Source organism: Mustelus asterias, unplaced genomic scaffold (genome assembly GCF_964213995.1).
Source record: "Mustelus asterias unplaced genomic scaffold, sMusAst1.hap1.1 HAP1_SCAFFOLD_1836, whole genome shotgun sequence".
Taxonomy (NCBI): Eukaryota; Metazoa; Chordata; class Chondrichthyes; order Carcharhiniformes; family Triakidae; genus Mustelus; species Mustelus asterias.
Window position 1 is genome coordinate 7,650 of NW_027591781.1, and position 27,878 is coordinate 35,527.

Sequence of the window (27,878 nt, forward strand, 5' to 3'; positions counted from 1 at the left end):
GGGGGGAGGGGGGAGAGGGTAGGGGTGGAGGGGGAGAGGGTAGGGGTGGAGGGGGAGAGGGTAGGGGTGGAGGGGGAGAGGGTAGGGGTGGAGGGGAGAGGGTGAAGAGCGGAGGGAGGGGGAAAGGGTGGGGGGGGAGAGGGGGGCAGGGGGGAGAGGGGGGAGGGGGGAGGGGGAGAGGGAGAGGGAGCGGGGGAGGCGGAGAGGGGCGGGGGGAGGGAGAGGGGGAGGGGGAGAGGCAGAGGGAGGGGGGAGTGGGGGAGGGGGGAGAGGGTGGGGGAGGGGGAGGGGTAGGGGGAGAGGGGGAGGGGAGAGAGGAGAGGGGGAAGAGGAGAGGGGGGGGGGGGGGAGGGGAGGGAGGAGGGGGGAGATGGGGAGGGGGAGATGGGGAGGGGGGAGATGGGGAGGGGGGAGATGGGGAGGGGGGAGATGGGGAGGGGGGAGATGGGGGAGGGGGGAGATGGGGAGGGGGGAGATGGGGGGGGGAGATGGGGGGGGGGGGAGATGGGGGGGGGAGATGGGGGGGGGGAGATGGGGGGGGGGGGAGGGAGATGGGGGGGGGGAGGGAGATGGGGGGGGGGAGGGAGATGGGGGGGGGAGATGGGGAGGGGGAGATGGGGAGTGGGAGGTCGGTTCAAGAGAGCACGGTTTGAAGAACAGGAGGTAAGTTCTGCTGGGTGAGATGAGACGGTGGGAGGCTTCGTGATGTGCTGGAGGTGGGAATTCTGGTCAGGAAACGTACCAGCAACTGGTCAATGATACAAAACATGTATGTATCGTGAACAATAATCTGTGTGGGCACTTTAGGGTTAAATGTCACGTGTGTGACAGGCGTATCCCGTTTAATCCAGTCTGAGTGCAGTCCTTGTTGCTGCAGTGCACGGCTCCACTTCGTGTACTTTTTCTCACGGATACTGAATTCAAAAATCTGTGGAGAAAAATATGGGACATCAGCTCTGAGCTGGAATGGCGCACCACAAAACATTTGGCCCAGGGTACTGGTTCTTTGGTCGATCGACACAATTAAGGTCACTCCCACCCTCATCTCTTTCCCAGAGCTCTGTAAATCTTTTTCCTTTAATTGTGATTAAATTCCTTTGTGAAAATTCCGATTGAAGTTGCTTCTATCAGGCAGTGCGTCCCAGATCACAATAAGTCTGTAAAGTGTTTCCTCATTACACCTCTGGTTCTTTTAGAACATAGAACAGTACAGCACAGAACAGGCCCTTCGACCCTCGATGTTGTGCCGAGCTTTGTCTGAAACCAAGATCAAGCTATCCCACTCGCTATCATCCTGGTGTGCTCCATGTGCCTATCCAATAACCGCTTGAAAGTTCCTAAACTGTCCCAAAGTGGACAAACCAAAGTAGAACGTATAGGGTAAATGGTAGGACTCTGAAGAGTGCAGTTGAACAGAGGGATCTGGGAATACAGGTACAGAATTCCCTAAAAGTGACGTCACAGGTGGATAGGGTCGTAAAGAGTGCCTTTGGTACATTGGCCTTTATAAATCGGAGTATCGAGTATAAAAGTTGGAGTGTTATGGTAAGGTTATATAAGGCACTGGTGAGGCCAAATTTAGAGTATTGTGTACAGTTTTGGTCACCTAGTTACAGGAAGGATGTAAATAAGGTTTAAAGAGTGCAGAGAAGGTTCACAAGGATGTTGCCGGGATTTGAGAGGCTGAGTTACAGAGAGAGATTGGATCGGTTGGGACTTTATTCCCTGGAGCGCAGAAGAATGAGGGGAGATTTGATAGAGGTGTATAAGATTTTGAAGGGTATAGATAGAGTGAATGCAAGCAGGCTTTTTCCACTGAGGCTAGGGGAGAAAAAAACCAGAGGGCATGGGTTAAGGGCGAAAGGAGAAAAGTTTAAAGGGAATATTAGGGGGGGCTTCTTCACGCAGAGAGTGGTGGGAGTGTGGAATGAGCTGCCAGATAAAGTGGTAAATGCGGGTTCACTTTTAACATTTAAGAAAAACTTGGATGGGTTCATGGATGAGAGGGGTGTGGAGGGATATGGTCCAAGTGCAGGTCAGTGGGACGAGGCAAAAAATGGTTTGGCACAGACAAGAAGGGCCAAAAGGCTTGTTTCTGAGCTGTAATTTTCTATGGTTCTGTGGTTCTATGGACTCCACTATCACAGCAGGCAGTCCATTCCACACCCCAACCACTCTCTGAGTAAAGAACCTACCTCGGACATCCCTCCTATATCTCCCACCATGAACCCTATAGTTATGCACCCTAGTAACAGCTACATCCACCCAAGGAAATAGTCTCTGAACGTCCACTCTGTCTATCCCCCTCATCATCTTATAAACCTCTATTAAGTCACCTCTCATCCTCCTCCGCTCTAAAGAGAAAAGCCCTAGCTCCCTCAACCTTTCCTCATAAGACCTACCCTCCAAACCAGGCAGCATCCTGGTAAATCTCCTCTGCACTCTCTCCAATGCTTCCACATCCTTCTCATAGTGAGGTGACCAGAACTGCACACAATATTCCAAATGTGGTCTCACCAAGGTCTTGTACAGTTGCAGCATAATCCCACGGCTCTTAAACTCAAACCCCCTGTTAATAAACGCTAACACACTATAGGCCTTCTTCACAGCTCTATCCACTTGAGTGGCAACCTTCAGAGATCTGTGGATATGAACCCCAAGATCTTTCTCTTCCTCCACATTCCTCAGAACCCTGCCGTTGACCGTGTAATCCGCATTCAAATTTGTCCTACCAAAATGAATCACCTCGCACTTATCAGGGTTAAACTCCATCTGCCATTTTTCAGCCCAGCTTTGCATCCTATCAATGTCTCTTTGCAGTCTACAACAGCCCTCCACCTCATCCACTACTCCACCAATCTTGGTGTCATCAGCAAATTTACTGACCCACCCTTCAGCCCCCTCCTCCAAGTCATTGATAAAAATCACAAATAGCAGAGGACCCAGGACTGATCCCTGTGGTGCACCGCTGGTAACTGGTCTCCTGTCTGAAAATTTTCCATCCACCACCACCCTCTGTCTTCTATGATGTGTCATGATGGTCATGATGTGGAGATGCCAGCGTTGGACTGGGATTTAGTGGTTTGGATCAGGAATTGGCTAGCTGTAAGAAAACAGAGGGTGGTGGTTGATGGGAAATATTCATCCTGGAGTTCAGTTACTAGTGGTGTACCGCAAGGATCTGTTTTGGGGCCACTGCTGTTTGTCATTTTTATTAATGACTTGGATGAGGGCGTGGAAGGATGGGTTAGTAAATTTGCGGATGACACTGAAGTCGGTGGAGTTGTGGACAGTGCGGAGGGAAGTGGCAGGTTACAGAGGGACATAGATAAGCTGCAGAGCTGGGCTGAGAGGTGGCAAATGGAGTTTAATGCGGAAAAGTGTGAGGTGATTCACTTTGGAAGGAGTAACAGGAATACAGAGTACTGGGCTAATGGTAAGATACTTGGTAGTGTGGATGAACAGAGGGATCTGGGTGTCCATGTGCATAGATCCCTGAAAGTTGGCACCCAGGTTGATAGGGTTGTTAAGAAGGTGTACGGTGTGTTAGCTTTTATTGGTAGAGGGATTGAGTTTCGGAGCCAGGAGGTCATGCTGCAACTGTACAAAACTCTGGTGCGGCCGCATTTGGAGTATTGCGTACAGTTCTGGTCGCCGTATTATAGGAAAGATGTGGAAGTGCTGGAAAGGGTGCAGAGGGGATTTACCAGGATGTTGCCTGGTATGGTGGGAAAATCGTATGAGGAAAGGCTGAGGGGCGTGAGGTTGTTTTCGTTAGAGAGAAGAAGGTTAAGAGGTGACTTAATAGAGGCATACAAGATGATCAGAGGATTAGATAGGGTGGATAGTGAGAGCCTTTTTCCTCGGATGGTGATGGCTAGCACGAGGGGACATAGCTTTAAGTTGAGGGGTGAGAGATATAGGACAGATGTTAGAGGTAGGTTCTTTACTCAGAGAGTAGTAAGGGCGTGGAATGCCCTGCCTGCAGTAGTGGACTCGTCAACGTTGAGAGCGTTCAAGTGGTTATTGGATAAACATATGGATGATATTGGAATAGTGTAGATTAGATGGGCTTTAGATTGGTACCACTGGTCGGCGCAACATCGAGGGCCGAAGGGCCTGTACTGCGCTGTAATGTTCTATGTTCTATAAACACAGTAAGAAGTCTAACAACACCAGGTTAAAGTCCAACAGGTTTATTTGGTAGCAAAAGCCACTAGCTTTCGGAACAGGCTGTCCCTTCGTCAGGTGGGTGGGAGTTCTGATCACAAACAGGGCACAAAGACACAAACTCAATTTACATGAATAATGCTTGGAATGTGAGTCTTTACAGCTAATCAAGTCTTAAAGGTACAGACAATGCGAGTGGAGGGAGCATTAAGCACAGGTTAAAGAGGTGTGTATTGTCTCCAGACAGGACAGCTCGTGAGATTTTGCACATCCAGGCAGGGTGTGGGTGTTACAGATAGTGTGACATGAACCCAATATCCCGATTGAGGCCGTCTTCATGTGTGCAGAACTTGGCTATCAGTCTCTGCTCAGCGACTCTGCACTGTCGTGTGTTGTGAAGGCCGCCTTGGAGAACGCTCACCCGGAGATCAGAGACCGAATGCCCATGACCGCTGAAGTGCTCCCCAAAAGAAAGAGAACAGTCTTGCCTGGTGATTGTCGAGCGGTGTTCATTCATCCATTGTCGTAGCGTCTGCATGGTTTCCCCAATGTACCATGCCTCGGGACATCCTTTCCTTCAGCCTAACAGGTAGACAACGTTGGCCGAGTTGCAAGAGTATGTACCGTGTACCTGGTGGATGGTGTTCTCACGTGAGATGATGGCATCTGTGTCGATGATCCGGCACGTCTTGCAGCGGTTGCTGTGGCAGGGTTGTGTGGTGTCGTGGTCACTGTTCTCCTGAAGGCTGGGTAGTTTGCTGCGGACAATGGCCTGTTTGAGGTTGTGCGGTTGTTTGAAGGCAAGAAGTGGGGGTGTGGGGATGGCCTTGGCGAGATGTTCGTCTTCATCAATGACATGTTGAAGGCTCCGGAGGAGATGTCGTAGCTTCTCCACTCCGGGGAAGTACTGGACAACGAAGGGTACTCTGTCCACCGTGTCCCGTGTTTGTCTTCTGAGGAGGTCAGTGCGGTTTTTCGCTGTGGCGCGTCAAAACTGTCGATCGATCGCTGTCGAGCGCCATATCCTGTTCTTATGAGGGCATCTTTCAGCGTCTGGAGGTGTCTGTTGCTATGACAACGGATGAATGAACACCGCTCGACAATCACCAGGCAAGACTGTTCTCTTCCTGTGGGGGAGCACTTCAGCGGTCACGGGCATTCAGCCTCTGATCTCCAGGTGAGCGTGCTCCAGGGCGGCCTTCACAACACATGGCAGCGCAGAGTCGCTGAGCAGAGACTGAAAGCCAGGTTCCGCACACATGAGGACGGCCTAAACCGGGATATTGGGTTCATGTCACATTATCTGTAACCCCGACAACCTGCCTGGATGTGCAAAATCTCACTAGCTGTCCTGTCTGGAGACAATACACATCTCTTTAACCTGTGCTTAATGCTCCCTCCACTCACATTGTCTGTACCTTTAAGACTTGATTAGCTGTAAAGACTCACATTCCAATCATTATTCATGTAAATTGAGTTTGTGTCTTTGTGCCCTGTTTGTGATCAGAACTCCCACCCTGACGAAGGGACAGCCTGTTCCGAAAACTAGTGGCGTTTGCTACCAAATAAACCTGTTGGATTTTAACCTGGTGTTGTTAGACTTCTTTCTATGAGATAGCCAGTTACTTATCCAATCGGCCAAATTTCCCTCTATCCCACTACCTCCTTACTTTCTTCATGAGCCGACCGTGTGGAACCTTATCAAACGCCTTACTAAAATCCATGTATACGACATCAACTGCTCTACCTTCATCGACACACTTAGTTACCTCCTCAAAAAATTCAATCAAATTTGTGAGGCAAGACTTACCCTTCACGAATCCGTGTTGACTATCCCGGATTAAGCTGCATCTTTCCAAATGCAGTAAGAAGTTTAATAACACCAGGTTAAAGTCCAACAGATTTATTTGGTAGCAAAAGCCACACAAGCTTTCGGAGCTCCAAGCCCCTTCTTCAGGTGAGTGGGAATTCTGTTCACAAACAGGGCATATAAAGACACAAACTCAATTTACATGAATAATGGTTGGAATGCGAATACTTACAACTATTCAAGTCTTTAAGAAACAAAACAACGTGAGTGGAGAGAGCATCAAGACAGGCTAATCCTTGACCATGACACCACACAACCCTGCCACAGCAACCTCTGCAAGACGTGCCGGATCATCGACACAGATGCCATCATCTCACGTGAGAACACCATCCACCAGGTACACGGTACATACTCTTGCAACTCGGCCAACGTTGTCTACCTGATACGCTGCAAGAAAGGATGTCCCGAGGCATGGTACATTGGGGAAACTATGCAGACACCGCTCGACAATCACCAGGCAAGACTGTTCTCTTCCTGTTGGGGAGCACTTCAGCGGTCACGGGCATTCGGCCTCTGATATTCGGGTAAGCGTTCTCCAAGGCGGCCTTCGCGACACACGACGGCGCAGAGTCGCTGAGCAGAAACTGATAGCCAAGTTCCGCACACACGAGGACGGCCTCAACCGGGATATTGGGTTCATGTCACACTATTTGTAACCCCCACAGAGTTTCACTGGCTGTCTTGTCTGGAGACAATACACATCTTTTTAGCCTGTCTTGATGCTCTCTCCACTCACATTGTTTTGTTTCTTAAAGACTTGATTAGTTGTAAGTATTCGCATTCCAACCATTATTCATGTAAATTGAGTTTGTGTCTTTATATGCCCTGTTTGTGAACAGAATTCCCACTCACCTGAAGAAGGGGCTTGGAGCTCCAAAAGCTTGTGTGGCTTTTGCTACCAAATAAACCTGTTGGACTTTAACCTGGTGTTGTTAAACTTCTTATTGTGTTTACCCCAGTCCAACGCCGGCATCTCCACATCTTTCCAAATGGTCATAAATCCTATCCCTCAGGACCTTTTCCATTAACTTAGCGAGCACCGAAGTAAGACTAACCGGCCTATAATTACCAGGGTCATTCCTATTTCCTTTCTTGAACAGAGGAACAACATTCGCCACTTTCCAGTCCTCTGGCACTGTCCCCGTGGACAGTGAGGAGCCAAAGATCAAAGCCAAAGGCTCTGCAATCTCATCCCTTGCCTCCCAAAGAATCTTAGGATATATCTCACCTGGCCCAGGGGACTTATCGACCCTCAGGTTTTTCAAAATTGCTAATACATCTTCCCTCAGAACATCTACCTCCTCCAGCCTATCAGCCTGTATCACACTCTCATCCTCAAAAACATGGCCCCTCTCCTTGGTGAACACTGAAGAAAAGTATTCATTCATCGCCTCTCCTATCTCTTCTGACTCCATGCACAAGTTCCCACTACTATCCTTGACCGGCCCCAACCTCACCCTGGTCATTCTTTTATTCCTCACATAAGAGTAAAAAGCCTTGGGGTGTTCCTTGATCCGACCCGTCAAGGACTTCTCATGCCCCCTCCTAGCTCTCCTAAGCCCTTTTTTTAAGCTCATTCCTTGCTACCTTGTAACCCTCAAGCGACCCAACTGAACCTTGTTTTCTCATCCTTACATACGCTTCCTTCTTCCTCTTGACAAGACATTCAACCTCTTTTATGAACCATGGTTCCCTCACTCGGCCATTTCCTCCCTGCCTGACAGGGACATACCTATCAAGGACACACAGTATTTGTTCCTTGAACAAGCTCCACTTTTCATTTGTGCCTTTCCCTGACAGTTTCTGTTCCCATCTTATGCTCCCTAATTCTTGCCTAATCGCATCATAATTACCCCTCCCCCAATTATAAACCTTGCCCTGCCGTACGGCCCTATCCCTCTCCATTGCAATAATGAAAGACACCAATCACTATTTTTTGCCGATCACAAATTGATGCCCTCTGCTTCCCATCGCTCTGATGTGGAGATGATTCCTATCGTCTGCCACAGGAAACAGCTTCTCTTTATTCACTTCATTCAAAATCACGAGAACTCAATCAAGAGACTTTAAAAGTCAGTTACCTGGGAAGATCACCCTCATTGCTCCACTGGAGCAAGAAGAGAGGGAGTGACTTGTGGCAGGAGTGCTGGTGGGAGATTTATGTATTTAGTTAGTTAGTTGGTGTATTTTTTTGCCTTTATTTTTCGAGTAGTATTTTTCTTTTCTTAATTTTAAACTGAAAACCGGAAGTGGGCTGCTAAGGAGTCTGGGAAGGGTTTTTTAAGCGCGCGAAGTATAAAAGGAAGGCCGCAGTATACAGCGAGCAGCGTCGGGAGCGGGCAGTGGAGTGAGTGGGAAGCAGAGTGTGAGCTACAAGGGCTTTGGCTCACAGGGCTTTGGCGGACAGGGTGAGCAGGGGTGAGTTTTTTCATTCTTATTTACTTTTCTCTGTGTACCTTGGAATAAAGGGTCAAATATGAGTGTGAAGCCAGTGTGTTGTTCGCTGTGTAGGAAGTGGGAGGTCCTGGAGGCACCTGGCCTCCCGGACATCCACATCTGTGAGGGGTGTGTCGAGCTGCAGTTCCTGAGGGACCGTGTTAGGGAGCTGGAACTGCAGCTCGAGGATCTGAGGCTGTTAAGGGAGAATGAGGAGGTGATAGACAAGAGCTATCACCAGGGGCCACAGGTGGAGGCCAAGTGGGTGACGGCCAGGAAGGGTAAAGCTCGGGTGATTGAGGGCACCACGGTGGATGTGCCCCTACACAACAAGTACTCCTGCCTGAGTACTGCTGGGGGGGACAGCCCGCCTGGGGGAAGCAGCAGTGGCCGTGTCTCCGGAGTGGGGTCTGGCCCTGGAACTCAAAGGGCTAAGGAAAAGAGGAGGAAGGCAGTGTTAATCGGGGACTCGACAGTAAGGGGGTCGGACAGGCGTTTTTGGGGAGGCAGGCGGGAGACTCGCATGGTGGCCTGCCTCCCTGGGGTCGGGATCCAGGATGTCGCTAGTTGAGTCCCAGAGATCCTGAGGTGGAAGGGAGAGGAGCCAGAGGTAGCGGTACATATTGGTACCGATGATGTGGGAAGGAAGGGGGAAGGGGTCATGAAAAGAGAGTATAGGGAATTAGGGAGACAGCTGAGGAGGAGGAAAGCAAAGGTAGTAATTTCAGGATTGCTGCCTGTGCCACGGGAGGGTGAGGGCAGGAATGGAGTGAGGTGGAGGATGAATGTGTGGCTGAGGGACTGGTGCAGGGGGCAGGGATTCAGGTTCCTGGACCATTGGGACCTCTTCAGGGGCAGGTGTGACCTGTACACACAAAACGGGTGGCACTTGAATCCCAGGGGGACCAATATCCTGGCGGGAAGGTTGGCTAAGGCTCCTGGGGAGAGTTTAAACTAGATAGGCTGGAAGGAGGGGATCGAGACGAGGTGACTGTGAGCGAGGAAGTTAGCTCGCAAACAGAGAAGGGTTATAGACAGTGCAAGAGGGAGGATGGACAGGGGATAGAGATGGGGAGAGCTCAGATCAAAGGATTGAGATGTGTTTACTTTAATGCCAGGAGTATAGTGAATAAAGGGGATGAGCTCAGAGCGTGGATCGATGCCTGGAAGTGTGATGTGGTGGCCATTACGGAGACTTGGATGTCTCAGGGACAGGACTGGATACTCCAGGTGCCGGGATTCAGATGTTTCAGGAAGGACATGGAGAGAGGCAAGAGACTTAATACAATTAATGTTACCAGAGAGGCAGTGCTGGGTAGACTAATGGGACTGAAGGTGGACAAGTCCCCGGGTCCGGATGGAATACATCCCAGGGTATTGAAAGAAATGTCAGAGGTAATAGTGAATGCGTTAGTGATTATTTATCAAAACTCGTTGCATTCTGGGGTAGTGCCGGTTGATTGGAAAACGGCTAATGTTACGCCGCTGTTTAAAAAAGGAAGGAGACAAAAGGCGGGTAACTATAGGCCGGTCAGCTTAACGTCTGTAGTAGGGAAAATGCTGGAATCCATTATTAAAGAAGAGATAGCAGGGCATCTGGATAGAAATGGTTCGATCAATCAGACGCAGCATGGATTCATGAGGGGAAAGTCGTGCTTGACGAACATGTTGGATTTTTATGAAGATGTGACTAGGGCGGTTGATGGAGGAGAACCGGTGGATGCGGTGTTTTTGGATTTCCAAAAGGCGTTTGATAAGGTGCCCCATAAAAGGCTGCTGAAGAAGATTAGGGCACACGGAGTTGGGGGTAGTGTGTTAAAGTGGATTGGGGACTGGCTATCCGACAGGAAGCAAAGAGTCGGAATAAATGGGTGTTTTTCCGGTTGGAGGAAGGTAACTAGTGGCGTGCCGCAGGGATCGGTACTCGGGCCGCAACTGTTTACCATTTATATAGATGATCTGGAGGAGGGGACGGAGTGTAGGGTAACGAAGTTTGCAGACGACACAAAGATAAGTGGAAAAGTGAATCGTGTGGAGGACGGAGAAGATCTGCAGAGAGATTTGGACAGGCTGAGTGAGTGGGCGAGGATATGGCAAATGGAGTATAACGTTGAGAAATGCGAGGTTATACACTTTGGAGGAAATAATAACAAATGGGATTACTATCTCAATGGAAACAAATTAAAACATGCTACCGTGCAAAGGGACCTGGGGGTCCTTGTGCATGAGACGCAAAAGCCCAGTCTGCAGGTACAACAGGTGATCAAGAAGGCAAATGGGATGTTGGCCTATATCGCGAGGGGGATAGAATATAAAAGCAGGGATGTCTTGATGCACCTGTACAGGGCATTGGTGAGGCCGCAGCTGGAATACTGTGTGCAGTATTGGTCCCCTTATATGAGGAAGGATATATTGGCATTGGAGGGAGTGCAGAGAAGGTTCACCAGGTTGATACCGGAGATGAGGGGTTTGGATTATGAGGAGAGGCTGAGGAGATTGGGTTTGTACTCGTTGGAGTTTAGAAGGATGAGGGGGGATCTTATGGAGACTTATAAGATAATGCGGGGGCTGGATAGGGTGGAGGCGGAGAGATTCTTTCCACTTAGTAAGGAAGTTAAAACTAGAGGGCACAGCCTCAAAATAAAGGGTGGTCGGTTTAAGACAGAGTTGAGGAGGAACTTCTTCTCCCAGAGGGTGGTGAATCTCTGGAATTCTCTGCCCACTGAGGTGGTGGAGGCTACCTCGCTGAATATGTTTAAAGCGCGGATGGATGGATTCCTGATCGGTAAGGGAATTAAGGGTTATGGGGATCAGGCGGGTAAGTGGTACTGATCCACGTCAGATCAGCCATGATCTTATTGAATGGCGGGGCAGGCTCAAGGGGCTAGATGGCCTACTCCTGCTCCTATTTCTTATGTTCTTATGTTCTTAAGAGAGGAGGTGGAGTGGCACTGCTGATCAGGGATAGTGTCACAGCTGTAGAGAAGGTATATGCTGTGGAGGGATTGTCTACAGAGTCTCTTGTGGGTGGAAGTTCGGAGTGGGAAGGGGTCGATCACTTTGCTGGGAGTTTTCTATAGGCCACCCAATAGTAACAGGGAGGTGGAGGAGCAGATAGGGAAATAGATCCTGGAGAGATGCAGTAATAGCAGAGTTGTTGTGATGGGAGACTTTAATTTCCCAAACATAGATTGGAATATCCCTAGGGTAAGGGGATTGGATGGGGAGGAGTTCGTTAGGTGTGTTCAGGAGGGTTTCCTGACACAGCATGCGGACAAGCCTACAAGAGAGGCTGTACTCGATCTGATACTGACCAATGAACCTGGACAGGTGTCAGATCTCTCAGTGGGAGAGCATCTTGGGGATAGCGATCATAACTCTATCTCCTTTATGCTTGCATTGGAAAAAGAGAGGATCAGGCAAGCTAGGAAAGCGTTTATATGGAGTAAGGGGAAATATGAAGACATAAGGCAGCAAATTAGAGGAGTGAATTGGAAGGAGGTATTCTTGGGGAAATGTACTGAAGAGAGGTGGCAGTTTTTCAAGGAATGTCTGTCGAGAGTTCTACAGGACAACGTTCCGAGCAGACAGGGAGGGTTGGTCGGTTAAAGGAACCGTGGTGCACGAAAGCTGTGCGGGACCCAGTCAAGAAGGAAAGCGTACAAAAGGTTCAGAGAGCTTGGCGAAGATAGGGATCTAGATGAGTATACGGCTTGTAGGAAGGGACTAAAGGAAATTAGGAGAGCCAGAAGGGGTCACGAGAAGGCCTTGGCAGGTAGGATTAAGGAAAACCCTAAGGCGTTCTATAAATATGTGAAGAGTAAAAGGATGAGACGTGAAGGAATAGGGCCCATAAAAGGTGAAGGCGGGAAAATCTGTACGGAACCAGTAGAAATGGCAGAGATGCTTAATGAGTATTTTGCCTCGGTTTTCAGAGAGGAGAAGGACCTGGGAGGATGTACTGCGGGCTTGCGGTGGACTGAAAAGATTGAGTATGTGGACTTTAAGAAAGAGATTGTGCTGGAATCTTTGAATGGCACCAAGATAGATAAGTCGCCGGGTCCGGATGGGATGTACCCCAGGTTACTGTGGGAGGCGAGGGAAGAGATTGCAGAGCCTCTGGCGATGATCTTTGCGTCGTCGATGGAGATGGGGGAGGTGCCGGAGGATTGCGGATGTGGTTCCTATTTTCAAGAAGGGGAATAGGGATAGCCCAGGAAATTACCGACCGGTGAGTCTAACCTCAGTGGTTGGTAGATCCTGAGGGACAAGATTTATGAGCATTTAGAGAGGTTTAGTATGCTCACGAATACTCAGCACGGCTTTGTCAAAGGCAGATCGTGCCTTACGAGCCTGGTGGAGTTCTTCGAAAATGTGACTAAACACATTGACGAAGGGAAAGCGGTAGATGCGGTTTATATGGATTTTAGCAAGGCGTTCGATAAGGTCCCCCATGCAAGGCTTCTAGAAAAAGTGAGAGGGCATGGGATCCCCAAGGGGCTGCTGCCCTGTGGATCCAGAACGGAGTTGCCCAAAGGAGGCAGAGAGTGGATATAGATGGGTCTTTTTCTAAATGGAGGTCGGTCACCAGTGGTGTGCCCCAGGGATCTGTTCTGGGACCCTTGCTGTTTGTCATTTTCATAAATGACCTGGATGAGGAAGTGGAGGGGTGGGTTGGCAAGTTTGCTGACGATGCGAAGGTTGGTGGGGTTGTGGATAGTCTGGAGGGATGTCAGAAGTTACAGAGGGACATAGATAGGGTGCCCCATAAAAGGCTGCTGAAGAAGATTAGGGCACACGGAGTTGGGGGTAGTGTGTTAAAGTGGATTGGGGACTGGCTATCCGACAGGAAGCAAAGAGTCGGAATAAATGGGTGTTTTTCCGGTTGGAGGAAGGTAACTAGTGGCGTGCCGCAGGGATCGGTACTCGGGCCGCAACTGTTTACCATTTATATAGATGATCTGGAGGAGGGGACGGAGTGTAGGGTAACGAAGTTTGCAGACGCACAAAGATAAGTGGAAAAGTGAATCGTGTGGAGGACGGAGAAGATCTGCAGAGAGATTTGGACAGGCTGAGTGAGTGGGCGAGGATATGGCAAATGGAGTATAACGTTGAGAAATGCGAGGTTATACACTTTGGAGGAAATAATAACAAATGGGATTACTATCTCAATGGAAACAAATTAAAACATGCTACCGTGCAAAGGGACCTGGGGGTCCTTGTGCATGAGACGCAAAAGCCCAGTCTGCAGGTACAACAGATGATCAAGAAGGCAAATGGGATGTTGGCCTATATTGCGAGGGGGATAGAATATAAAAGCAGGGATGTCTTGATGCACCTGTACAGGGCATTGGTGAGGCCGCAGCTGGAATACTGTGTGCAGTATTGGTCCCCTTATATGAGGAAGGATATATTGGCATTGGAGGGAGTGCAGAGAAGGTTCACCAGGTTGATACCGGAGATGAGGGGTTTGGATTATGAGGAGAGGCTGAGGAGATTGGGTTTGTACTCGTTGGAGTTTAGAAGGATGAGGGGGGATCTTATGGAGACTTATAGAACATAGAACATAGAAAGCCACAGCACAAACAGGCCCTTCGGCCCACAAGTTGCGCCGATCACATCCCCACCTCTAGGCCTATCTATAGCCCTCAATCCCATTAAATCCCATGTACTCATCCAGAAGTCTCTTAAAAGACCCCAACGAGTTTGCCTCCACCACCACCGACGTCAGCCGATTCCACTCACCCACCACCCTCTGAGTGAAAAACTTACCCCTGACATCCCCCCTGTACCTACCCCCCAGCACCTTAAACCTGTGTCCTCTCGTAGCAACCATTTCAGCCCTTGGAAATAGCCTCTGAGAGTCCACCCTATCCAGACCCCTCAACATCTTGTAAACCTCTATCAGGTCACCTCTCATCCTTCGTCTCTCCAGGGAGAAGAGACCAAGCTCCCTCAACCTATCCTCATAAGGCATGCCCCCCAATCCAGGCAACATCCTTGTAAATCTCCTCTGCACCCTTTCAATGGCTTCAACATCTTTCCTGTAATGAGGTGACCAGAACTGCGCGCAGTACTCCAAGTGGGGTCTAACCAGGGTCCTATAAAGCTGCAGCATTATCTCCCGACTCCTAAACTCAATCCCTCGATTAATGAAGGCTAGTACGCCATACGCCTTCTTGACCGCATCCTCCACCTGCGAGGCCGATTTAAGAGTCCTATGGACCCGGACCCCAAGGTCCCTCTGATCCTCTACACTGCTAAGAATGGTACCCTTCATTTTATACTGCTGCTCCATCCCATTGGATCTGCCAAAATGGATCACCACACACTTATCCGGGTTGAAGTCCATCTGCCACTTCTCCGCCCAGTCCTGCATTCTATCTATGTCTCGCTGCAACTTCTGACATCCCTCCAAACTATCCACAACACCACCTACCTTGGTGTCGTCAGCAAACTTACCAACCCATCCCTCCACTTCCTCATCCAGGTCATTTATGAAAATGACAAACAGCAAGGGTCCCAGAACAGATCCCTGGGGCACTCCACTGGTCACTGACCTCCATGCAGAGAAAGACCCCTCCACAGCCACTCTCTGCCTTCTGCAGGCAAGCCAGTTCTGGATCCACAAGGCAACAGCCCCTTGGATCCCATGCCCTCTCACTTTCTCAAGAAGTCTTGCATGGGGGACCTTATCGAACGCTTTGCTGAAGTCCATATAGACCACATCCACCGCTCTTCCTTCGTCAATGTGCTTGGTCACATTTTCAAAGAACTCAACCAGGCTCGTAAGGCACGACCTGCCCCTGACAAAGCCGTGCTGACTACTTTTGATCATACTAAACTTCTCTAGATGATCATAAATCCTGTCTCTCAGGATCCTCTCCATCAACTTACCAACCACTGAGGTTAGACTCACCGGTCGGTAATTTCCCGGGCTGTCCCTGTTCCCTTTCTTGAATATAGGGACCACATCCGCAATCCTCCAATCCTCCGGAACCTCTCCCGTCTCCATCGACGATGCAAAGATCATCGCCAAAGGCTCCGCAATCTCCTCCCTCGCCTCCCACAGTAACCTGGGGTACATCCCATCCGGTCCCGGCGACTTACCAACCTTGATGCCATTCAATAGTTCCAACACATCCTCTTTCTTTATGTCCACATGCTCGATCCTTTCTGTCCTCCGCAATCCAGCAGTACAACCACCCAGATCCCTTTCCACCGTGAATACCGAGGTAAAGTATTCATTAAGCAGCTCCGCCATTTCTAACGGTTCCGCACAAACTTTTCCCCCTTCACCTTTTAAGGGTCCTATGCCTTCACATCTCATCCTTTTACTCTTGACATATTTGTAGAAAGCCTTGGGATTCTCCTTAATCTTACCCGCCAAGGTCTTCTCATGACCCCTTCTCGCTCTCCTAATTTCCTTCTTAAGCTCCTTCCTACATCGCGTATACTCCTCTAAATCCTTAACACCTCCTAGCTCTCTGAACCTTCTGTACGCCTCTCTTTTCTTATTTACCAGGTTCATCACAACCTTCGTGCACCACGGTTCCCGTACCCTACCAACACCCCCCTGTCTCATCGGAACGTTGTCATGCAGAGCTCCAGACAAACATTCCTTGAAAATCCTCCACTTTCCTTCGGCACTTTTCCCCAAGAATGCCTCCTTCCAATTTACCCGTCTAATTTCCTCCCTGATGACACTGTATTTCCCTTTACTCCAGAGAAACACTTTCCTAGCCTGCCTGACCCTATCTCTTTCCAATGCTATCGTGAAGGAGATAGAATTATGATCGCTATCCCCAAGATGCTCACCCACCGAGAGATCCTCCACCTGTCCAGGTTCATTAGCCAGCACCAGATCAAGAACAGCCTCTCCTCTAGTAGGCTTATCCACATACTGTGTCAGGAAACTCTCCTGGACACACCTAACAAACTCCTCTCCATCCAAACCCCTAGCCCTAGGGATATTCCAATCTATGTTTGGGAAATTAAAATCTCCCATCACGACAACTCTGTTATTCCTACATCTCTCCAGGATCTGTTTCCCCATCTGCTCCTCAACATCTCTGTTACTATTGGGCGGCCTATAGAAAACACCCAGCAAAGTTACCGACCCCTTCCTGTTCCTAACCTCCACCCACAGAGATTCCGTAGTCAGTCCCTCCACGGCGTCCACCTTCTCTACAGCCGTGACACTATCCCTGATCAACAGTGCCACTCCCCCCCCTCTCTTGCCTCCCTCCCTGTCCTTCCTGAAACATCTAAAACCCGGCACCTGAAGCACCCAGTCCTGTCCCTGAGACATCCAAGTCTCCGTAATGGCCACCACATCACAATTCGAAGCAGCAATCCACGCTCCAAGCTCATCCACTTTATTCACTACACTCCTGGCATTAAAATAGACACATCTCAGACCTTCAGCCTGAGCACTTCCCTTCTCCCTCACTCGTCTAACCTCCCTCTTACCCTGTCTACATTCCTTATCTATTTGCGAGCTAACCTCCTCGCTCTCAGTCCCCTCATTTCGATTCCCTCCCCCCAACCTTTCTAGTTTAAAGTCTCACCAGTAGCCTTAGCCAACCTTCCCGCCAGGATATTGGTCCCCCTGGGATTCAAGTGCCACCCGTCTTTTTTAAACAGGTCACACCTGCCCCTAAAGAGGTCCCAATGATCCAAGTACCCAAATCCTTGTCCCTTGCTCCAGTCCCTCAGCCACGCATTCATTCTCCACCGATTCCTGTTCTCACTCTCCCGCGGCACAGGCAGCAATCCCGAGATTACTACCTTTGCATTCCTCTTTCTCAGCTGTCTACCCAACTCCCTATATTCTCTTTTCATGACCCCTTCCCTCTTCCTACCGATGTCAGCAGTACCTATATGCATCACGACCTTGGGCTCCTCTCCCTCCCCCTTCAGGATTTCTGGGACTCGACCAGAGACATCCCGGACCCCTGCACCAGGGAGGCAAACCACCATCCGAGAGTCCCGTCTGTGTCCGCAAAAACGCCTATCTGACCCTCTCACCGTAGAGTCCCCAATTAGCACTACCCTCCTTTCCTTACCCCTTTGCACTACTGGGCCAGGCTCAGCTCCAGAGACACTGCCACCGCTGCTTCCCCCAGGTGGGCTGTCCACCCCAGTAGTACTCAGACAGGAGTACTTATTATTAAGGGCACATCCACCGGGGTGCTCACCATCACCTGAGCTTTCTCCTTCCTCACTGTTACCCAGTTACCCTCCTCCCGTGGTCTCGGTGTGACCACCTGCCGATAGCTCCTGTCAATGACCTCCTCACTATCCCTAACCCGGCGAAGGTCCTCGAGCTGCAATTCCAGTTCCCTAACATGGTCCCTTAGGAACCGCAGCTCAACACACCCAGCACAGATATGGTCGTCCGGGAGGCTAGGAGCCTCCAGGACCTCCCACATCCTACATTGGGAACAACATACTGGCCTGACAGTCATAATTGCCCTTTTAAACACAGGGAAAAAAGTGAATGAAGAATATTCCTCTCTGTTCCAAATTATTTCTACCAAGGTACCCGGAGAAAAGTAACTTATAAATAAAATTTTTTAAAAATAAGAAACTCACCCCTGCTCGCCCTTTCTGCCTAAGCCCGATGAGCCAAAGCCCCTCAGTTCTCACTCAGCTCCGTCTCACTCCGCTGCCCGCTCCCAACGCTGCCCGCTAGATAGTGGGACCTGCCTTTTAAACCTCCTGTGCACTAAAAAAAAACTCAAGAGACCCTTCCCAGTAAACCCCGCGGCCACTGCCGGTTGCGCGCCAAAATTTAAAACTAAATTAAATAAATAAATAACACCCGCGGAAAAGTACTTAAAACTAATTCTTACCCCAAAAATCCTGTCACCAGTCACAGCTCTGCCTTTCTCCACAGCAACAAGAGGAGATAATGCGGGGGCTGGATAGGGTGGAGGCGGAGAGATTCTTTCCACTTAGTAAGGAAGTTAAAACTAGAGGACACAGCCTCAAAATAAAGGGGGGTCGGTTTAAGACAGAGTTGAGGAGGAACTTCTTCTCCCAGAGGGTGGTGAATCTCTGGAATTCTCTGCCCACTGAGGTGGTGGAGGCTACCTCGCTGAATATGTTTAAAGCGCGGATGGATGGATTCCTGAGCGGTAAGGGAATTAAGGGTTATGGGGATCAGGCGGGTAAGTGGTACTGATCCACGTCAGATCAGTCATGATCTTATTGAATGGCGGGGCAGGCTCGAGGGGCTAGATGGCCTACTCCTGCTCCTATTTCTTATGTTCTTATGTTCTTATTAAGACTGGGCGGAGAAGTGGCAGATGGACTTCAACCCAGATAAATGCGTCGTGGTCCATTTTGGCAGGTCAAATGGGATGAAGGAGTACAATATTAAGAGAAAGACTCTTAGTACTGTAGAGGATCAGAAGGACCTTGGGGTCCGGGTCCATAGGACTCTAAAATCAGCCCTGCAGGTGGAGGAGATGGTTAAGAAGGCGTATGGTGTGCTGGCCTTTATCAATCGAGGGATTGAGTTTAGGAGTCCGGGGATAATGATGCAGCTATATAAGACCCTCGTCAGACCCCACTTGGAGTACTGTGCTCATTTCTGGTCGCCTCATTACAGGAAGGATGTGGAAAAGATTGAAAGGGTGCAAACGAGATTTGCAAGGATGTTGCCTGGATTGAGTGGCATGACTTATGAGGATAGGCTGAGGGAGCTCAGTCTGTTCTCCTTGGAGAGACGTAGGATGAGAGGAGACCTAATAGAGGTATATAAGATGTCGAGAGGCATAGATCAGGTCGACTCTCAGGGGCTTTTTCCCAGGGTGGAAATGGCTGCTACGAGAGGACACAGGTTTAAGGTGCTGGGGGGTAGGTACAGGGGAGATGTTCGGGGGAAGTTTTTCACGCAGAGGGTGGTGGGCGAGTGGAATCGGCTGCCGTCAGTGGTGGTGGAGGCAAACTCAATAGGGTCTTTTAAGAGACTCCTGGATGAGTACATGGGACTTAATAGGATGGAGGGTTATAGGTAGGCCTAAAAGATAGGGATATGTTCGGCACAACTTGTGGGGCCAAAGGGCCTGTTTTGTGCTGTAGTTTTTCTATGTTTCTAAGAGACCTCCTCTTGGGAAATAAGGAAGGGCAGGTGACAGAAGTGTTAGTGAGGGATCACTTTGGGACCAGTGACCATAATTCTATTAGTTTTAAGATAGCTATGGAGAATCTTAGATCTGGCCCAAAAGTTAAAATTCTAAATTGGGGCAAGGCCAATTTTGATGGTATCAGGCAGGAACTTTCAAAAGTTAATTGGGGAAGTCTGTGGGAAGGCAAAGGGACATCTGGTAAGTAGCAGGCTTTCAAAAGTGTGTTAACCAGGGTTCAGGGTAAACACATTCCTCTTAGAATGAAGGGCAAGGCTGGCAGAAGTAGGGAACCCTGGATGACTCGGGATATTGAGGCCCTGGTCAAGAAGAAGAGGCACATGACATGCATAGGCAGCTGGGATCAAGCGAATCCCTTGAAGAATATAGGGGGTGTAGGAGTAGTTAAGAGAGAAAACAGGAGGGCAAAAAGGGGACACGAGATTGTTTGGGCAGATAAGGCAAAGGAGAATCCAAAGAGCTTCTACAAATACATAAAGGGCAAAAGAGTAACAAGGGAGAGAGTAGGGCCTCTTAAGGATCAACAAGGTCATCTATGTGCAGATCCACAAGAGATGGGTGAGATCCTAAATGAATATTTCTCATCAATATTTACTATTGAGAAAAGCATGGATGTTAAGGAACTTGGGGAAATAAATAGTGATGTCTTGCACAGTGTACACATTACAGAGAAAGAGGTGCTGGAAGTCTTAAAGCGCATCAAGGTAGATAAATACCCAGGATGAAGTGTATCTCAGGACATTGTGGCAGGCTAGGGAGGAAATTGCGGGGTCCCCTAGCCGAGATATTTGAATCATCGATAGTCACGGGTGAGGTGCCTGAAGATTGGAGAGTTGCAAATGTTGTGCCTGTGTTTAAAAAGGGCTGCAGGGAAAAGCCTGGGAATTACAGGCCAGTGAACGTCACATCTGTGGTGGGTAAGTTGTTGGAAGGTATTTTGAGAGACAGGATCTACAGGCATTTAGATATGCAAGGACTGATTTGGGACATTCAGCATGGCTTTGAGAGTGGAAAGTCATGTCTCACAAATTTGATTGAGTTTTTTGAAGGGGTAACCAAGAAGGTAGATGACAGCAGTGCAGTTGATGTTGTCTACATGGACTTTAGCAAGGCCTTTGACAAGGTACCGCATGGTAGGTTAAATCTCACAGGATCCAGGGTGAGGTATCTAAACGGATACAAAATTGGCTTCTTGACAGAAGCCAGAGTGTGGTTGTCGAGAGTTGTTGTTCAAACTGGAGGCCTGTGACCAGCGGTGTGCCTCAGGGATCAGTGCTGGATCCACTGTTATTTGTCATTTATATTGATGATTTGGATGAGAATATAGGAGGCATGGTTAGTAAGTTTGCAGATGACACCAAGATTGCTGGCATAGTGGACAGTGAAGAAAGTGATCTCCGATTGCAACAGGATCTTGATCAATTGGGCCAGTGGGCTGACGAATGGCAGATGGAGTTTAATTTAGACAAATGCGAGGTGATGCATTTTGGTAGATTGAACCAGGGCAGGACTTACTCAGTTAATGTTAGGGCGTTGGGGAGAGTTACAGAACAAAGAGATCTAGGGGTACATGTTCATAGCTCCTTGAAAGTGGAGTCACAGGTGGACAGAGTGGTGGAGAAGGCATTCGGCATGCTTGGTTTCACCGGTCAGAGCATTGAATACAGGAGTTGGGATGTCTTGTTCAAGTTGTACAAGACATTGATAGGGCCACACTTGGAATACTGTGTACAGTTCTGGTCACCCTATTATAGAAAGGATATTATTAAACTAGAAAGAGTGCAGAAAAGATTTACTAGGATGCTACCGGGACTTAATGGTTTGAGTTATAAGGAGAGGCTGGATAGACTGGGACTTTTTTCTCTGGAGCGTAGGAGGCGGAGGGGTGACCTTATAAAGGTCTATAAAATAATGAGGGGCAGAGATAAGGTAGATAGTCAATATCTTTTCCCAAAGGTAGGAGTGTCTAAAACTAGAGGACATAGGTTTAAGGTGAGAGATACAAAAGTGTCCAGAGGGGCAATTTTTTCACACAGAGGGTAATGAGTGTCTGGAACCAGCTGCCAGAGATAGTAGTAGAAGCGGGTACAATTTTGTCTTTTAAAAAGCATTTAGATAGTTACATGGGTACGATGGGTATAGAGGGCTATGGGCCAAATGTGGACAATTGGGACTAGCTTAAGTGTTTTTTTTTAAAAAATGGCGGCATGGACAAGTTGGGCTGAAGGGCCTGTTTCTATGCTGTAAAGCTCTATGACTCTAAATCTCCTCCCGACATTCTCTGCTCCAAGGACAACAACCCTTACAATTACCGAATTTCCTTATTCCCGGTCATATCCCAGGAAATCTCCTCCACCCTCTCCAAGGCTTTTATATCTTTGCAAATGTGCATTGCCCAGAATTGAACACAAAACTCCAGTGGAGGTCAAAACAGAATTTTATCAAAATTCCTCATGTCTCTATTCAGAAAAGCCAGGACCCATTGCCTTCTTAACCACTTTCTCAAACTGTCCTGTCACCTTTAAAGATTTGTTTCAGTACATCCAAAACATTTCCAAGGCTCCAATATTCTTCCCAAAAGGTGATGCTGAGAATCGGCACAATACTACAGCTGTGGCCTAAGCAATGTTTATAAAGATTTAGCAGAACTCTTTGCTTTTCTACTCTATGCAATATTAATAAAGCCACAAATCCCATATACTCCTTATAAACAGGTTTCTCAACTTGTCTTGCCGCCTTTGACCATTTGTCTACATATTTCTCCCGTCTCTTCTCCTGCAACACTTTTAAAATTCTGCCATTTTGTTTAAATTGCCTCTCATTCTTCTGCCAAAGTATCACCCAAAACCTTTCTACATTAAATTTTTTGTGCCATGTGTTGTCTGACTACATCCTCCTGAAGTTTGTTACTTTACTCATTGTTTACCGTGTTTTGAGTCATCTGTAAACTTTTGAAAATTTAAAAACAAAGAACAACAAAGAACAATACAGCACAGGAACAGGCCCTTCGGCCCTCCAAGCCCGCGCCGCTCCCCGGTCCAGGATTGAATCCTGAATCCAGGATCCCCGCCCAATTTTCCAGCCTATCTACATACCAATATCCTATCCACCGAGCTGTCCCTCACAGCTACGATGCTTTGTTCATCAACGACAAACTTTTGGCAGGAATCTCACAATAGCAGAGAATGTGATAGCAAGGTCCACAGCTTGGACTATTTCCCAGTCTGATAGTAAGGTAGAGTGTGTTCTCGCTTGGTTACAGTGGATCATACCTGCTGATCTGCATGAACAGTGATCAGGTTGTTGGTTTGTGGGTTGATGGCAATAGCAGTGGGGAGTTGATTATAAACTGGAACCGTGCAGTGATGCTGAAAGGAAGAGGAATCAGTCAAGTCATAGGCCTGGCCAACAGACACCCACCTCCCTCCCCCAACTCCCACCAAGACCACTCACTCCTCCACCCCCTCCCAATCACCTTCCACTGGACGCCTCCACCCTCTGAACACTACCTCTGCTCACCCCACATCCAGCAACTGCCCAAACATGTCAAACGCCCAATACCCATCACTGAGCATGACCCTCTGTCACCCCTTACATCTGTTATTATCCTGCATCACTAACACCCCCACATCCAATCTTACCTCCTGTCACCCCCTCCAATAACCCCAGTAACCCTACATCACTCCAACCCAAACTCAGCATTACCCTCTGTCACCATCCCAGACTCACCTGATGAAGGAGCAACACTCCGAAAGCTCGTGAGACCAAATAAACCTGTTGGACTTTAACCTTGTGTTGTGAGACTTCTTACTGTGCCCACCCCAGACATTGCCCTTTCTGACTCTCACATCCAGGATTACATCTGTCACTCGATAACTGAGTTGTCAGCCCCATATTGCTGCCATTTGCTTGAAGTCTTTGTTTCCTACCTTTAATTGCCTGAGGTTATAGATGCTGATTTCACAGTCATAATTCGCAGCTGCCAACCAGTTACCGTCTGCACTTGCTGCCAACAGACGGACAGCCTCAAGGGAGTCTACAGGAACAGGTAAAAAAACTGAGAGATATTTGGCATAAAAAAACAAAAGCCCTGACTTGCTCAACACCTTCAGGAACTGTCCCCCACTGAGAGTCAGCACCTTCAGGAACTGTCCCCCAGTGAGAGTCAGCACCTTCAGGAACTGTCCCCCAGTGAGAGTCAGCACCTTCTGGAACTGTATCCCAGTGAGAGTCAGCACCTTCAGGAACTGTATCCCAGTGAGAGTCAGCACCTTCAGGAACTGTATCCCAGTGAGAGTCAGCACCTTCAGGAACTGTATCCCAGTGAGAGTCAGCACCTTCAGGAACTGTATCCCAGTGAGAGTCAGCACCTTCAGGAACTGTATCCCAGTGAGAGTCAGCACCTTCAGGAACTGTATCCCAGTGAGAGTCAGCACCTTCAGGAACTGTATCCCAGTGAGAGTCAGCACCTTCAGGAACTGTATCCCAGTGAGAGTCAGCACCTTCAGGAACTGTATCCCAGTGAGAGTCAGCACCTTCAGGAACTGTATCCCAGTGAGAGGCAGCACCTTCTGGAACTGTCCCCCAGTGAGTGTCAGCACCTTCTGGAACTGTATCCCAGTGAGAGTCAGCACCTTCTGGAACTGTATCCCAGTGAGAGGCAGCACCTTCAGGAACTGTATCCCAGTGAGAGTCAGCACCTTCAGGAACTGTATCCCAGTGAGAGTCAGCACCTTCAGGAACTGTATCCCAGTGAGAGTCAGCACCTTCAGGAACTGTATCCCAGTGAGAGTCAGCACCTTCAGGAACTGTATCCCAGTGAGAGTCAGCACCTTCAGGAACTGTATCCCAGTGGGAGTCAATACCTTCAGGAATATATCACCGTTCCTTCACTGTCGCTGGGTCAAAATCCTGGAATTCCCTCTCTAACAGCACTGTGGGTGTACCTCCACCTCAGGGACTGCAGCGATTCAAGGCGGCAGCTCATCACCACCTTCTGAAGGGCGAATATGGATGGGCAGTAAATGCTGACTTAGCCTGCGACACCTACATCCCACGAATGAATAAAAATAACAATACTTCACAGAGTCAGCACCTTCAGGGGAAACACTGAATGTTGCTCTATCCATTGGTTGGACAATTCCAATTGCCATGACATTATACACAGCCTGAACATGTGCAGAAAGAAGTATCCTCGCCTCTGTGACTAAAGGAGGACAATTCTCATGCCCCAGTCTAGTGGTCACCACCTTGACATTGGAATGTTAAACAAATGGGTGTGAAGTTTGCGTAGGTCCAAAACAACTTGTGCTATTTTATAAGGAAGCTCACCGGATTTGGGTGCGAGGACATGTGTGTGTTTGGAACTCAGTGTCACCAGATCCACGACCTGAATACGATTGAGATCTGAAGCGACAAACAGTTTGGTGGAATCAGCAGAAAACAGCAACTGATGAGCCGGCTGCAGAGTCTTCACAAATCGCGAGGCCTGCGGAAGAGAATAGGAGTGTGTACAACCAAAATTCACTTATACATAACCCAGACCAACCAATACCCAGCCCAACCTATATCCATTTAAGTTCGTGTCACACATGCACAAACCCATTACAGTGATCTTGTTACACACACATCTCCACGCCATACGCCCCGCTTCCATCTCTCTTGACATCCGACCTACCGCATTAACCACGACGGAATCATTTTCATACTGTAATCGATAAAGACGGACTCTGTGGATGGTTGAGAATGCAATCCAGGTCCCACAAGGAGAGAGTGCACAGCACCGTATGTGGTCACAACCCTACAGAGGAAAAGCAACAAGACAAAACCAAAATCAGCTGCTGCAAACTCTGAGCGCGGGGTGGGGGGATGACACACACACTCCGAGAGTGAGCCCCCACAAGTGACATCGTTCAGAGAAGGTTCACGAAGATGATTCCTGGGATGAAGGAATTGGCACACAAGAAATGATTGCGCAGATTGAGCCGATACATATTGGAGTTTCGAATGAGAAATTGATAGGGTCGATACTGGGAGGATGTTTCTTATGGGGAAATCGGGAACTATGGCCGCAGTCTAAAAGTGTGGGATCTTCCAGTTAAGGCAGAGATTAGAAAGAATTTCTTCTCTTGAAGAGTGTTAATATTTGGAATTCTCTTCCCCAGAGAGAGAAGTGGAGGCTGGGTCTTTCCATAAGACCATAAGATATAGGAGCAGAATTAGGCCACTCGGCCCATCGAGTCTGCTCTGCCATTCAATCATGGCTGATATTTTTCTTATCCCCATTCTCCTGCCTTTTCCCCATAACCCCTGATCCCCTTATCAATCAAGAACCTATCTATCTCTGTCTTAAAGACACTCAATGACCTGGCCTCCACAGCCTCTGCGGCAAAGAGTTCCACAGATTCACCACTCTCTGGCTGAAGAAATTCCTCCTCATCTCTGTTTTAAAGGATCGTCCCTTTAGCCTGAGGTTGTGCCCTCTGGTTCTAGTTTTTCCTACTAGTGGAAACATCCTCTCCACGTCCACTCTATCCAGGCCTCGCAGTATCCTGTAAGTTTCAATAAGAAAGGTTGGCTAAGGCTACTGGGGAGAGTTTAAACTAGATAGGTTGGGGGGAGGGGATCAAAATGAGGTGACTGAGAGTGAGGAAGGTAGCTCGCAAACAGAGAAGGGTTATAGACAGTGCAAGAGGGCGGATGGACAGGGATAGAGAAGGGGAGAGCTCAGATCAAAGGATTGAGATGTGTTTACTTTAATGCCAGGAGTATAGTGAATAAAGGGGATGAGCTCAGAGCGTGGATCGATGCCTGGAAGTATGATGTGGTGGCCATTACGGAGACTTGGATGTCTCAGGGACAGGACTGGATACTCCAGGCGCTGGGATTCAGATGTTTCAGGAAGGACAGGGAGGGAGGCAAGAGAGGGGGTGGAGTGGCACTGCTGATCAGGGATAGTGTCACAGCTGTAGAGAAGGTGTATGCTGTGGAGGGATTGTCCACTGAGTCTCTGCGGGTGGAAGTTCAGAGTGCGAAGGGGCCGGTCACTTTGCTGGGAGTTTTCTATAGGCCGCCCAATAGTAACAGGTAGGTGGAGGAGCAGATAGGGAAACAGATTCTGGAGAGATGCAGTAATAGCAGAGTTGTTGTGATGGGAGACTTTAATTTCCCAAACATAGATTGGAATATCCCTAGGGTAAGGGGATTGGATGTGGAAGAGTTCGTTAGGTGTGTTCAGGAGGGTTTCCTGACACAGCATGTGGACAAGCCTACAAGAGGAGAGGCTGTACTTGATCTGATACAGACCAATGAACCTGGACAGGTGTCAGATCTCTCAGTGGGAGAGCATCTTGGGGATAGCGATCATAACTCTATCTCCTTTAGGCTTGCATTGGAAAAAGAGAGGATCAGGCAAGCTAGGAAAGTGTTTATATGGAGTAAGGGGAAGTATGAAGACATTAGACAGCAAATTAGAGGAGTAAATTGGAAGGAGGTATTCTCGGGGAAATGTACTGAAGAGATGTGGCAGTTTTTCAAGGAATGTCTGTCGAGAGTTCTACAGGACAACGTTCCGAGCAGACAGGGAGGTGTTGGTCGGTTAAAGGAACCGTGGTGCACGAAAGCTGTGCGGGACCAAGTCGAGAAGAAAAGGAAAGCGTACAAAAGGCTCAGAGAGCTTGGCGAAGATAGGGATTTAGAAGAGTATACGGCTTGTAGGAAGGGACTAAAGAAGGAAATTAGGAGAGCCAGAAGGGGTCACAAGAAGGCCCTGGCAAGTAGGATTAAGGAGAACCCTAAGGCGTTCTATAAATATGTGAAGAGTAAAAGGATGAGACGTGAAGGAATAGGGCCTATAAAAGGTGAAGGCGGGAAAGTCTGTAGGGAACCAGTAGAAATGGCAGAGGTGCTCAATGAGTATTTTGCCTCGGTTTTCACAGAGGAGAAAGACCTGGGTGGATGTACTGCGGGCGTGCGGTGGACTGAAAGGATTGAGTATGTGAACTTTAAGAGGTTGTGCTGGAATCTTTGAATGGCATCAAGATAGATAAGTCGCCGGGTCCGGATGGGATGTACCCCAGGTTACTGTGGGAGGCGAGGGAAGAGATTGCAGAGCCTCTGGCGATGATCTTTGCGTCGTCGATGGAGACGGGAGAGGTGCCGGAGGATTGCAGATGTGGTTCCTATTTTCAAGAAGGGGAAAAGGGATAGCCCAGGTAATTACCGACCGGTGAGTCTAACCTCAGTGG

General features: G+C 48.7%; 1 protein-coding gene across 1 annotated transcript in view; it reads right to left on the reverse strand.

Moving 5' to 3' along the window:
- Window positions 1-634: 634 nt before the first annotated feature.
- utp4 (UTP4 small subunit processome component) overlaps window positions 635-27,878 on the reverse strand; it is a 65,322-nt gene continuing 38,078 nt past the window's right edge. The window contains exons 10-14 of the mRNA XM_078206847.1: window positions 25,310-25,432; window positions 24,964-25,120; window positions 23,562-23,668; window positions 22,905-23,000; window positions 635-928 (exon numbers count right to left, since the gene is read on the reverse strand). Coding sequence (XP_078062973.1) covers window positions 635-928; window positions 22,905-23,000; window positions 23,562-23,668; window positions 24,964-25,120; window positions 25,310-25,432 — 777 coding nt within the window. The remainder of the gene's footprint in view (window positions 929-22,904; window positions 23,001-23,561; window positions 23,669-24,963; window positions 25,121-25,309; window positions 25,433-27,878) is intronic.